At 44.9% G+C, this 12,679-nt stretch overlaps 1 protein-coding gene across 2 annotated transcripts in view; it reads right to left on the reverse strand.

Annotated features, from left to right (window-relative positions):
- Positions 1-2,459: 2,459 nt before the first annotated feature.
- The window catches only part of cops3 (COP9 signalosome subunit 3), a 53,774-nt gene continuing 43,554 nt past the window's right edge, over positions 2,460-12,679 (reverse strand). Inside the window, exons 11-12 of one of the 2 annotated variants that reach the window (XM_072481636.1) lie at positions 5,862-5,942; positions 2,460-2,684 (exon numbers count right to left, since the gene is read on the reverse strand). In XM_072481636.1, the coding sequence (XP_072337737.1) occupies positions 2,640-2,684; positions 5,862-5,942 (126 nt within the window). In that variant the 3' untranslated portion in view covers positions 2,460-2,639. Of the gene's footprint in view, positions 2,815-5,861; positions 5,943-12,679 lie in introns of both variants that reach the window. The other variant, XM_072481635.1, reaches the window with a different exon arrangement.

Genomic DNA, 12,679 nt, shown 5'->3' on the forward strand with positions numbered 1-12,679 from the left:
ATTTAATCTATTGTTAATAACTTAAAAGTGCCAGAGAACCGGGGCAGCACGGCGGTGCAGTGGTTAGCACTGCTGCCTCGATCCCGGGCCCAGGTTACTCTGTCCGTGTGGTTTGCACATTGTCCCAGTGTCTGTGTGGGTCTCACCCCCACAAACCAAAGATGTGCAGGGCAGGTGGATTGAAACCCCCCCCCCACACCCCCTGGAAATTCTACCAACTCTGGGCACCTGATCCAGGAGTACAAATCCGAATCAAACGGAAATTCAAATTAGCTCCACATCAACTAAATTTTAATATTTGGGAATTAAACTGTCCTCTAATCTGTACCTCTGTGAGGAATAATCACAAGTATTTGTTATCCTTTCAGAGTTGAGGTACAAACTTTTCTTTAAAAAATCTAACCGCACAATATATAGAAGAAACAATTCGCCAAAACTATACATTCACATATCAATTCAGCAGGATATTCAAAGAAGATCATTAAGTGCTTCTCCTCGGGACATTTTATTTTGCAAACATTGCCCTGCATCAGCCAACAAGTTGCAGCAAACAGCATTTAATGGCTGTTTAGCCTGTTTGACTCGAGAGAGAGAGAGAGAGAGAGAGAGAGAGAGAGAGAGAGAGAGAGAGAGAGAGAGAGGGCACTTTCAGAGAACCTGGTGGTCTAGACACAAAACCAGTCAAAGTTGTCATGAAATCTACAGGTTGCCCAAGGACGACACAAAGCACAAATGTTGAGTATTCCATTTTTTTTTTAAGTGTTGGCTCCATAGAAACATACAATTCCTTTCATCACAGCAGCTAGCTGCCGCTTAAATAATTTCAGACGTGATTGGTGACCATGCAAATTGGTGGTAGAAATCTTAACAGGCTACCAATTGCTTTTAATTTTAATAACAAATAGTTTCAACAGTAATTTGAAGAATTATTTTGTGAACATCAAAGTTAGTTTTTCTGAAGTAATGAAATCAATGTGATTTACTCGTGAAAAGCATCAAGCTTATCATATGGAAAAATAACTATCACACAACACATACAATCAAATTGGTGTGTGGAATCTTACCAGAATTTGGCAAGTGTTAGGCTCAGGCTGAAAACTGGCATGTAACTCTACAGTTGCACAGACCAGTCTTCTCTCCAGAGCTTGAGCCTCTTCAAAGATAGAAAATGCGTGGGGGGTGTGGTTTACGCCATCACTCTGGTGGGGCAGGGCCTGATAGAGCCAGCACCCGGTTCCAGAGATCGGGATGCCATCTTTAAAGGGCGTGTCGATCAGAACTGATACTGAACAGCCCCTAGCACGGTGGTATCAAAGGCTCCCCTCTCCTCTGCCCCCAACCTTCTGACAATCACCAGAGACTCCTCACTCCAGCCCCAGACAGTCATCTGGGCCCTCTTCCCCCCCCCTCCCCCAACCGCAGACAAATCGCCAGCATTCCTCCCCTCAGTGCTCGCTCCCCCCATGCCTGCACGATCTCCTCGCGCCCCCCCACCCTCCCCAGAGCCCGCTTCCCCCAACACACAACAGATGCCCCCCCCCCCTCCATGGGCTTCCTACAAGGGCATGCTTCTGGCATTGTCCCCTGGCATAGGTTGGCACTGCCTGGTTGCAAAACAGCTGTACATGAATAAAGATACAGAATGCAGTATTTGGACAGTTCCTTACATCAAAAATGTACAGTAAACTACTTATAAGGAGTGGGCATTCTAGGACAGCACGGTGCCGCAGTGGTTAGCAATGCTGCCACATGGCACAGAGGTCTCAGGTTCAATCCCGGCTCTGGGTCACTGTCCTTGTGGAGTTTGCACATTCTCCCCGTGTTTGCGTGGGTTTCGCCCCCACAACCCAAAGATGTGCAGGGTATGTGGATTGGCCACACTAAATTGCTCCTTAATTGGAAAAAATGAATTGGGTACTCTAAATTTGAGTGGCCATTATACGTGGCTTCCTGCAATGTGCCCTTAGCAAACAAAACACAAATGGATGCATTTTACATGGTGTTAGTTACTGCTGGAATTTTAATTTAGTACAGAATGATAGTTAAGTACTTCAGGGTGTTGGGAGTATTTAACTGAACAATGCCAATATTCAAAAATATCAATGAATCAAAGCAACCTCATAGCACATCAGTATATGGAAAAAATGTAACCAAGTAACACATAATTGCAAAAGTATATTCAGAATTGACCAATTATTGAATCATATGGTGTGCTTACACAAAATTTGTAAATAGTTTACGTCCATTTGAGCATTCCTCAAAGTTCATGCTAGAACGAGCAACTATGTTGGAAGTTACCAGATTTGTATTTCTACATTTGCATTTAACCCCGATTAATAAATCAGTGCATCAAGTACTTTAACACACAATCCCAGTCTATGCCTAGAGTTAACCTTCCAGAATAGTTCTCCAGAACATTCAATTCGGACTCAAAAGAAAGAAAAAGCAAAGAAACAAAATGGAGAAACAAAGTTCAGTTTTATTTAACACAGCTATAGTGTTAACCGTGAAACAATGATATATAAAACAGCGATAGATTTATTCCTACCCAGAGATTCTTTTGCCAAGAAAACAGTTCTGAAAGCATTAACAGAGGGAGTCGCTCATAAAAATCAACAACTGATTTTCTCTCCTGGTGCTCACGTGACTAAATCCATTCCCTCAGTTTCCTGTTTTTTATCCTGCTGATGAACCAAATGCACCTTTTTAATTTGTATCTTTTTGTTGTTGAAGCTCTCACACACTGTGTTTAAGTTTTCTTTATGAGTAACTTGATGCCTTGCTTCCTACATCATCTTCCTGGGTGCCCATGCTCTTTAAAAACAAAAAGTCATAAAAATGATATGGCATTTGGTTTTCCACACCTCCTATTCACAGTGCTACTGAAGCATAGCGCATAATTTTCATGATGTTGTGGTGATGTCAGTTAACTTATTAGGGCACTAAAAAAAAAAACTTTCTTCAAACATACTCTGTCGATTATTCCTTTGTCTACTATGTACGTACTGTGTACATTCCCTTGGCCGCAGAAAAATATTTTTCACTGTACTTTGGAACGTGACAATAAATATCAATCAATCAAATTATGTTATGACGAGTGAAGAGTGTCAAATGCAGTAATTTAACATTTCTTTTCATTTATTGAATTAATAGCCTATCGAAACCACCACCATTTTAGACATTTCTGAAGCATAGTAAACTAGTCTCATTTGGATGTGTAGTCATCTTTCCTCCGTTGTTGCAGGACCAAAATTCTCCACCTGACTTCTTTGTAACAGTACCTTCGAGTTATTATGGCACAGAAGGCCACTCCGCCCATCGAGTCAATGTGGACGCTCTGTAGAGCAATCCATTCATTCCCACTCCCCCGTTCTATCCAAATGGCCCTGCAAGTTTTTTTTCTGAAGTGACCATTCAACTTCTTTTTGGAATCATTGATCATCTCCGCTTTCACTACCCTTGCAGGCAGCAAGTTCCAGGTCATTACCATTCACTGAATAAAATCACACATCCCCCGTATCTCTTGCCCAGAGCCTAAAATCTGTGCCCCCTAATTCATGTACCATAAGGTAATGGGAACGGCTCTTCTTTGGCTATCAAACATACAAAGTAGCAAAGACCAGTGGGAGACTAGAGGACTGGGAAATCTTTAGGGGGCAACAGAAAGCTACTAAAAAAGCTATAAAGAAGAGTAAGATAGATTATGAGAGTAAACATGCTCAGAATATAAAAACAGATAGTAAAAGTTTCTACAAATACATAAAACAAAAAAGAGTGGCTGAGGTAAATATTGGTCCTTTAGAGGATGAGAAGGGAGATTTAATAGTGGGAGATGAGGAAATGGCTGAGGAACTGAACAGGTTTTTTGGGTCGGTCTTCACAGTGGAAGACACAAATAACATGCCAGTGACTGATGGAAATGAGGCTATGACAGGTGAGGACCTTGAGAGGATTGTTATCACCAAGGAGGTAGTGATGGGCAAGCTAATGGGGCTGAAGGTAGACATGTCTCCTGGACCTGATGGAATGCATCCCAGAGTGCTAAAAGAGATGGCTAGGGAAATTGCAAATGCACTAGTGATAATTTACTAAAATTCACTAGACTCTGGGGTGGTCCCGGCGGATTGGAAATTAGCAAACGTGACACCACTGTTTAAAAAAGGAGGTAGGCAGAAAGCAGGTAATTATAGGCCAGTGAGCTTAACTTCGGTAGTAGGGAAGATACTGGAATCTATCATCAAGGAAGAAATAGCGAGGCATCTGGATAGAAATTGTCCCATTGGGCAGATGCAGCATGGGTTCATAAAGGGCAGGTCGTGCCTAACTAATTTAGTGGAATTTTTTGAGGACATTAACAGTGTGGTAGATAACGTGGAGCCAATGGATGTGGTATATCTGGATTTCCAGAAAGCCTTTGACAAGGTGCCACACAAAAGGTTGCTGCATAAGATAAAGATGCATGGCATTAAGGGGAAAGTAGTAGCATGGATAGAGGATTGATTAATTAATAGAAAGCAAAGAGTGGGGATTAATGGGTGTTTCTCTGGTTGGCAATCAGTAGCTAGTGGTGTCCCTCCAGGATCAGTGTTGGGCCCACAACTATTCACAATTTACATAGATGATTTGGAGTTGGGGACCAAGTGCAATGTGTCCAAGTTTGCAGACGACACTAAGATAAGTGGTAAAGCAAAAAGTGCAGAGGATACTGGAAGTCTGCAGAGGGATTTGGATAGGCTAAGTGAATGGGCTAGGGTCTGGCAGATGGAATACAATGTTGACAAATGTGAGGTTATCCATTTTGGTAGGAATAACAGCAAAAGGGATTATTATTTAAATGATAAAATATTAAAACATGCTGTGCAGAGACCTGGGTGTGCTAGTGCATGAGTCGCAAAAAGTTGGTTTTCAGGAGCAACAGGTGATTAAGGCGGCAAATGGAATTTTGTCCTTCATTGCTAGAGGGATGGAGTTTAAGACTAGGGAGGTTCTGCTGCAATTGTATAAGGTGTTAGTGAGGCCACACCTGGAGTATTGTGTTCAATTTTGGTCTCCTTACTTGAGAAAGGACGTACTGGCACTGGAGGGTGTGCAGAGGAGATTCACTAGGTTAATCCCAGAGCTGAAGGGGTTGGATTACGAGGAGAGGTTGAGTAGACTGGGACTGTACTCGTTGGAATTTAGAAGGATGAGGGGGGATCTTATAGAAACATATAAGATTATGAAGGGAATAGATAGGATAGATGCGGGCAGGTTGTTTCCACTGGCGGGTGAAAACAGAACTAGGGGGCATAGCCTCAAAATAAGGGGAAGTAGATTTAGGACTGAGTTTAGGAGGAACTTCTTCACCCCAAGGGTTGTGAATCTATGGAATTCCTTGCCCAGTGAAGCAGTAGAGGCTCCTTCATTAAATGTTTTTAAGATAAAGATAGATAGTTTTTTGAAGAATAAAGGGATTAAGGGTTATGGTGTTCGGGCCGGAAAGTGGAGCTGAGTCCACAAAAGATCAGCCATGATCTCATTGAATGGTGGAGCAGGCTCGAGGGGCCAGATGGCCTACTCCTTCTCCTAGTTCTTATGGTCTTATCAAAATCTGTCATGATCTTGTAACACCTCTAGTAAATCTCCCTTCAACTTCTGTTGCTCCTAAAGAGCAACCCAGCTTCTCCAATCCAACCTTGTAGCTACGTTTGCTCAAGCCTGCAACCATTGTGGTAAATCTCCATTGCATCTTCTCTCGAGAACTCACATCCTTCCTAAAGTATGGTGACCATGGTCTTGGCTGCAGTGGTCAAGAAAGTAGCCCACTTCCACCTTCAAATGGAACAAATGGAAATAAGCCGGTCCTACTATTAATTTCTTACCTTCTGTACAAACTGTGGATTAACGGTAATTTCCTGATCCATTGTTTTCAGCTTCTCATCTAATTCTATACATTTCTGCATCTAATGATTAAAATAAAAACAAAGATGTTTGGTAAGTGCATTAACATGGTAATTAGACATTTTTTACTTTCTCAAGATTCAGTTTTTTGATGAACTGATCTATCCCGAAGATACCAAACATTATGGGTGTGATTTTCCCTTTTGCAGATCTCCCCGTATCTGCATGGGATTCTTCCGGGTGCTTTGATTTCCTCCCACAAGTCCTGAAAGAAGTGCTTGTTAGGTGAATTGGACATTCTGAATCCTCCCTCTGTGTACCCGATCAAGTGCCGGAATGTGGCGACTAGGGACTTTACACAGTAACTTCACTGCAGTGTTAATGTAAGCCTACTTGTGACAATAATAAAGGTTATTATTATTAAGTGCTCCAGCCAGTGGGGAAACTGGGGTGATTTCCGCTGGTGCTAGGAGCCATTCCAAGGCACTTTGAAAATGTTACCATGATTGGGATTTTTGTGCCATTCCATGGCACATAGTAAATGTTTTAAAGAGGATCGAGGTCTTCGGGACCCGAGAGGGGTGGGGCCTAATTTCTCTGACAGGTATGGTTCCCGAGAGATCGGCGCGCCATTTTCAAAGGAACGAACTGGAGATAGTTTGGCTGGTCTTCCCATCTGCAGCCTTCAAACTGTCTGTCATCATGTCAATATTAAAGATCTCTAAGAGAGCAAAAGTCTTCCCATCTGCAGCCTTAAACCTTTTAAACTGTGCTTGTTCTACAGACAGCCTCTTTAAACTGTGGTTCGAATAGCAGCTGCTCTTCAGTTAATGGACCTCTGTAGAGCTATATACAGAATCAACAGAAACCCATCCTTTGATACTGCTTCGATCTGTCAATCAAAAGGCTTTTAAAAGACAATGGACAGTGAAAATTAATGTAAACAATGCAGTTCAAAGCTTTTGGGCTTATACGCATGCACACAGGCTTGAAAAAGATAACGGGCAATGAAACTGACAGTGAGAAAACCACTTGAAAGGTTTTCATCACACTAAAGGGGATACTTTTACTTTTCACTTCTCAGATCTTCGAACTTGGCGTTCTGACAGACAGTTTAATGGGTTTAAGGCTACAGATGGGAAGACTTTCATTTTATTCTCAGAGAGGTTTAATACTGACATGCTGGCAAACAGTTTAAAGGACTTAAAGGCTACAGATGGGAAGACAAGCCAAACCACTCCCATCCTAGGAAAGACCCCTGATCTAAGTGCCTCGCAGCCTCCAAATACCTGAAGGACCCCCTTCAGCACCCTGGAGGCAAGTGTAGGGAGGGCATTCATCCCCTTGGCACCCCTCAAAGTGTAAGGTGCCAGGTTGGCACTGCCCGCCTGAAAGAAGACTGGGTTGGGGGAATTGTTGGGGCACCGAGGGGAGGGGGTGCTTTTCACTCTTCTCAGAGATCTTTAATTTTGACATGCGGACAGACAATTTAATGGTTTAAAGGCTGCAGATTGGAAGACCAGCCAAACCATCCCAATCCCAGGAAAGACCCCAACCTCAGTCCCTCCAGCCCAGCCAAAGCCCCCCGGCCGCATGAAGGAACCCCCCTCGGCACCCTAGAGGCAAATGTAGGTTGGGTACTCACCCTCTTGCCACCCCTTGGAGTGCAAGTTGCCGGGTCCCTGTTTCTCATTACTTTTAGCATCTCAGAAAGCGGTTGAATTGGGCCGATGATTATCTTCAAATTAGGTTTAATCAGGTATTTGCATGTTACCGCCAGGTCTGAGTGGGAATCCCATCGAGGCCGATGGGCCAGGAGACTCGTAACGGGTTAGCACAGAGTGAAACCTGTTTTTTGCCTGGCACCCGATTCCACGAGCCATCGCCGTTAGCTAGCGGTCCCTGAGAATCTCTTCCTAGGTGTCTGCACATACGTCCTTTCAGCTTCATTTGACTGCCTGGTGCCTACGGTGACACTTTTGTAGTGTCAGTTTTTCCACCATAAATGTTCATATCCTCATTTCTAATGGAACTCTAACCTATCACAGTAACCTAGCCACCAGATTCTTACAATTTTCAAAATTCTGAAAATCGTTTATCAGTCATGCTTAATAACTGAAACTGCACAATGTTCAAAATAAGGGCATAACCAAAATGTAGAAACAAACTCCGAAAATTAAATATTTCCCAATGAGATAATTAGAAGTATACATTGAATTGTCTTTAATGTATTTTAAAGCCTTTATTGATGTTTTTACTTGAAGGCTGAGCCGCCTAAAAGTCTGGTCTTGGGAGTTGATATTTTTTTGCCCAGAAGAATCAAATTGGAATTGTGCATCAGTACTGGTCAGCTATGCCCAAGAAATATTTTCTCTTCTGCTTTCCGCTTATCAAAAATATCTGAAGAAAGGATAGGGGACAAATTTCAAAAGCTCTACCAAGGTAAAATTAATACTATGTAATTTGCAAGGGAGCCCCAGAAGTAGGGAGTTCTAAAATAAGCACCAATAAAGAATTCAAGACAAACGTCTTAACTCAGAGGGTGGTTAGAATGTGGAAATGGCTACCACAATGAGCTGTATTGTAAAGATGCATTTAAGGGGAAGCTAGATAAGTGCACAAGGGAGAGAAGGTTATGGTGATAGGGTTAGGTGGAAGTATGGGGTGGGAGGACGGTCATTTTGAGGATAAACACCAGCACAGACGTTAGGCCGTATGGTCTGCTTCTGTGTTGTACATTCTATTTAAAGAGTGGTTGTTTGTCTAAGAGAAGAAAATTATAGCTTTGTATGTTATGAGAGAGCGAGAAAACGAAAAAGTGACATTCAATGGATTAAAGGAAGTGGGTGAATGTAGGAGGGTGAAGGGAAAAAAGGGGGAGAAGAGATCTTTTTCCTCATTTCATATCACTTCAATTTTCAAAGAAAAGTTGCATTTTGAAGCCAACTAATTAGCTCACCTGTGTTTTGCTCAGTTAGAAATAGTCAATGCTAATGGTTTATACCTGTAAAACAGAGAATCTAATTTCTAACATCTATGAGAATGGAGGGAGAGATAGCGGCACAAAGAAACACACAAATAGGAAGTCAAACCAGTAGTTTTGTTCGTTTAATTTTTTTAAACAAAAAGTTGAATCTTGAAAGTAAACAAAGCCTTTGAAGGGAATGGGCAGGTAGGTTGGATGGGATAGAATAAAGGAGTTGAGCAAGTAGCTCAAAAGGGAAAAACAGGAAAGTGATGGGAGCGTGTGTTAGAAAAGGAAATAAGAGAAGGTAAAGGAATAGAGAGCATGATAGGACCAAGAGGGTGGAGGGAAAGGAGAGCTGAAGGTTCCATTTCCAATGATCACTAACTCTACAACTGTTTGGAGCTTCTTTTCTTGCCATACCACCCACCTTTCACCCAAAAGGAAGAGGAGAAGTATAGCGAGAGAAGCTGAAGAAGATAGGCAGAAAGGCCACAGAACACAAGAACTGTCAGGGGATACAATCTCTATCCCACTTATGACACTAAATAGAACACAAGAACAATGGATTGCAATAAATGTCAGCAGATCCATCCATATATCAATCAGATCCCACAGCTCCTTGTACTTTGAGAGTTGAACACCATAGCACTGTTACTAATAGTAACACATTAAATTGTAAAATTCTAACTTGCTTCAATTGTAGAAGTCAACATTCAGTCGATTAACTTTGATAAATTATGGGACTTCCGGTGGCGGCTATGAAAGAGTAAGTCGCACATTTGGTGGCTCCCGCTCTGGTCGGACCTTTGGACCTTCCCCCCCGATTTTTTAACGGACTTGAATTGTAAAACGGATGTTAGTGGCAATTCTCTACTGAAATCCCACTTTGGTGCATGGAGAAAAGGACGAGAAGTGTTCGTAAGGGCAGAAACAAAAAGATAGAGAAGACGTGGGCTGTAGTTGCAACAGGAGACAGCATGGCGGAGGGACGGACCTCTGGCTTGTCAACCCAGCAGTCTATGGAGCAGTTGATGCAAGTCATTCAGGAAGGCCTTGCTTCGCAGAAACGGGACTGCTTGGACCCAATAAAAAAGTTGATTGAGCGGTTGGAGCTCAGATTGGACGCTAGGATCGGGCGATCCAGAAGGTGGAGAAGGCGCTGGCTGAGCAGGAGCATCAGACTGCAGTGGAGCTGGAGGTGGGGATGCTGAGGGACCAGCAGAAGAAGCTTATGGAGAAGGTGGAGGACCTGGAGAATAGGTCCCGCCGGCAAAACCTAAGAATTGTTGGGCTCCCGGATGGGTCCGAAGGAACGGACGCTGGGGCATACGTCGCAGACATGTTTGAGAAGCTGCTGGAGGATGGGGCATTCGCCCGGTCCTTGGAGGTGGATAGGGCTCTCAGAGCACTCGCAAGGAAGCCGCGAATGGGAGACCCGGCCAGGGCAATGGTGGTGAGATTCCACAGGTTCTCGGATAAGGAGCGTATTCTGCAGTGGGCTAAGCAGACACGGAGCTGTGAGTGTGGCAATAGCATCCTGCGGGTTCACCAAGACCTGAGTGTGGAGGTGACCAGGAGGAGAGCAGGCTTCAACCAGATCAGGGCGATCCTTTTCAAGAAAAAGGTGAAGTTTGGACTGTTATACCCAGCCCGTCTCTGGGTCACGCATGAGGGTCAGCACTTTTACTTCGAGTCGCCTGAGGACACATGGGACTTCGCAAAAAAGAAAGGGCTGGCGAAGGACTGAGAACTTTTGAACTTGGCTGCAACGTTCATATTTTTGTTTTTTCTGTTTTGTTTCTGTTTTTGTAAAAAGTTTCTTGTTTTGCGTTTTATGGAAGATGTTTGTGATGCCGTTTGCATTGATTTGGAACCAGCAGTAGAGCTGAGTGAGTTAAGGTTTTCATTTGCACTGTTAGGGGATGGAGGGGTGCTTGTTTTGATCTTGGTGTTTTTCTGTTGGGCAATTGTGTGGGGACGGTTTGATGTTGGAGTTTGTTTGTATGAGTGGGACGACGACAAACAATAGGTGGGAGACTTTCTGGCGCCGGGGATGGGAGCCACCAAGCTAGCTGGGTGAGCTAGCACTCGGAAGTGCAGGGGGGGGGGCATATGTTTGGCTTAGGAAAGGGGTTGGGTTACAGGGTGTTGTTGCTAAGGGGGGGGGGGGGTGAATGTTCTGCTGACAAGGGAGGGACTTGGGCTGAGGGACAGAGAGGAGGTCGGGGGCGTGGGCTGCCTGGGGATGGGCCGGTGGAGGCGCGGATCACGGGCTGGAGACGGGCCTAAAAAGGGGTTGGCTGTTCTGCAGAGGGTGGGGGGGCAATGAGCCCCCCAACTAGGCTGATCACCTGGAACGTTCAAGGGTTAAATGGGCCGGTCAAATGGGCACATGTGTTCGCGCATCTTAGGGGATTGAAGGCGGACGTGGTAATGTTGCAGGAGACCTGGGTCCAGACGGGTACCCAGTGGCGTTTTATAAAAGGTTCTCGGGGACATTGGGGCCAGTGCTGTTGAGGATGTTCAATGAGGCAAGGGAAAGAGAGGTGCTGCCCCCGACGATGTCACAGGCAACGATTTCGCTGATTCTTAAGCGGGCCAAGAACCCGGAGCTGTGTGGGTCCTACAGGCCGATCTCCCTGTTAAATGTGGATGCCAAGTTGCTGGTCAAAATCTTGTCCTCCAGGATTGAGGATGGTGTCCCTGACGTTATTGGGGAGGACCAGACGGGGTTTGTTAAGGGTAGACAGTTGGTGGCCAATGTAAGAAGGCTGTCAAATGTGATCATGATGCCCCCGGAAGGTAGAGGTGGAGGTAGTGATTACAATGGATGCAGAAAAGGCTTTTGATCGGGTAGAATGGGATTATCTGTGGGAGGTACTGGGATGGTTCGGATTCGGGCGGGGCTTTATTGACTGGGTCAGGTTACTGTATCAGGCTCCTGTACGGATGAACAGGACAATTTCAGACTATTTTAAACTGTGGTTTGCGCTGGCTATAGAGCCGTTGGCAATTGCTCTGAGAGCTTCAAGAGGCTTTATGCGGATGATCTGCTTTTGTACATTTCGGACCCAGTAGAGGGGATGGAAGAAATCATGAAGATTTTAGGGGAATTCGGCCGGTTTTCGGGGTACAAGCTAAATATGGAAAAGAGTGAGATGTTTGTGGTTCAGGCAAGGGGACAGGAGGGGCGACTGGAAGAGCTGCCGTTTAGGTCAGTAGGGGGTCATTTTAGGTACCTGGGCATCGAAGTGGCACGGGAATGGGACCGGCTGCATAAATTGAATCTGGCCCAGCTAGTGGACGAAATGAAGGACGATTTCCAGAGATGGGTCGCGCTGCCGTTGTCTCTGGCCGGGAGGGTACAAACGGTGAAAATGACGGTCCTCCCGCGGTTCCTATTTGTATTTCAGTGGCTCCCCATTTTTATTCCGCGGTCCTTTTTTAAGCGGATCAACAGAGTGATCACGGGCTTCGTCTGGGCGGGTAAGGAAGGTAATGCCTGAACGGAGTCGGGGGAGACGGCGGGCTGGCGCTGCTAAAATTTAGCAACTATTACAAGGCAGCTAATATAGCCATGATCAGGAACGCCTCTGCCGTTCCCACCGACACGGTACTCCACCAGCCCCGTGGTGGTGGCGGCCCTGAAGAGTTTGGGGGCAGTGGAGGCGGCATGTGGGAGCATCGGTCTGGGACCCAATTTGTGATAATCACCGGTTTGCCCCGGGGAGTATGGATGGGGGGTTCCGGTTATGGCGGAGAGCAGTGATTGAGAGGATGGGGGATGTGTTTATAGAGGGGAGCTTTCCGAGTATGAGGGCATTGGAGGAA

Source organism: Scyliorhinus torazame, chromosome 17, assembly GCF_047496885.1.
Source record: "Scyliorhinus torazame isolate Kashiwa2021f chromosome 17, sScyTor2.1, whole genome shotgun sequence".
In the NCBI taxonomy this organism is placed as follows: Eukaryota; Metazoa; Chordata; class Chondrichthyes; order Carcharhiniformes; family Scyliorhinidae; genus Scyliorhinus; species Scyliorhinus torazame.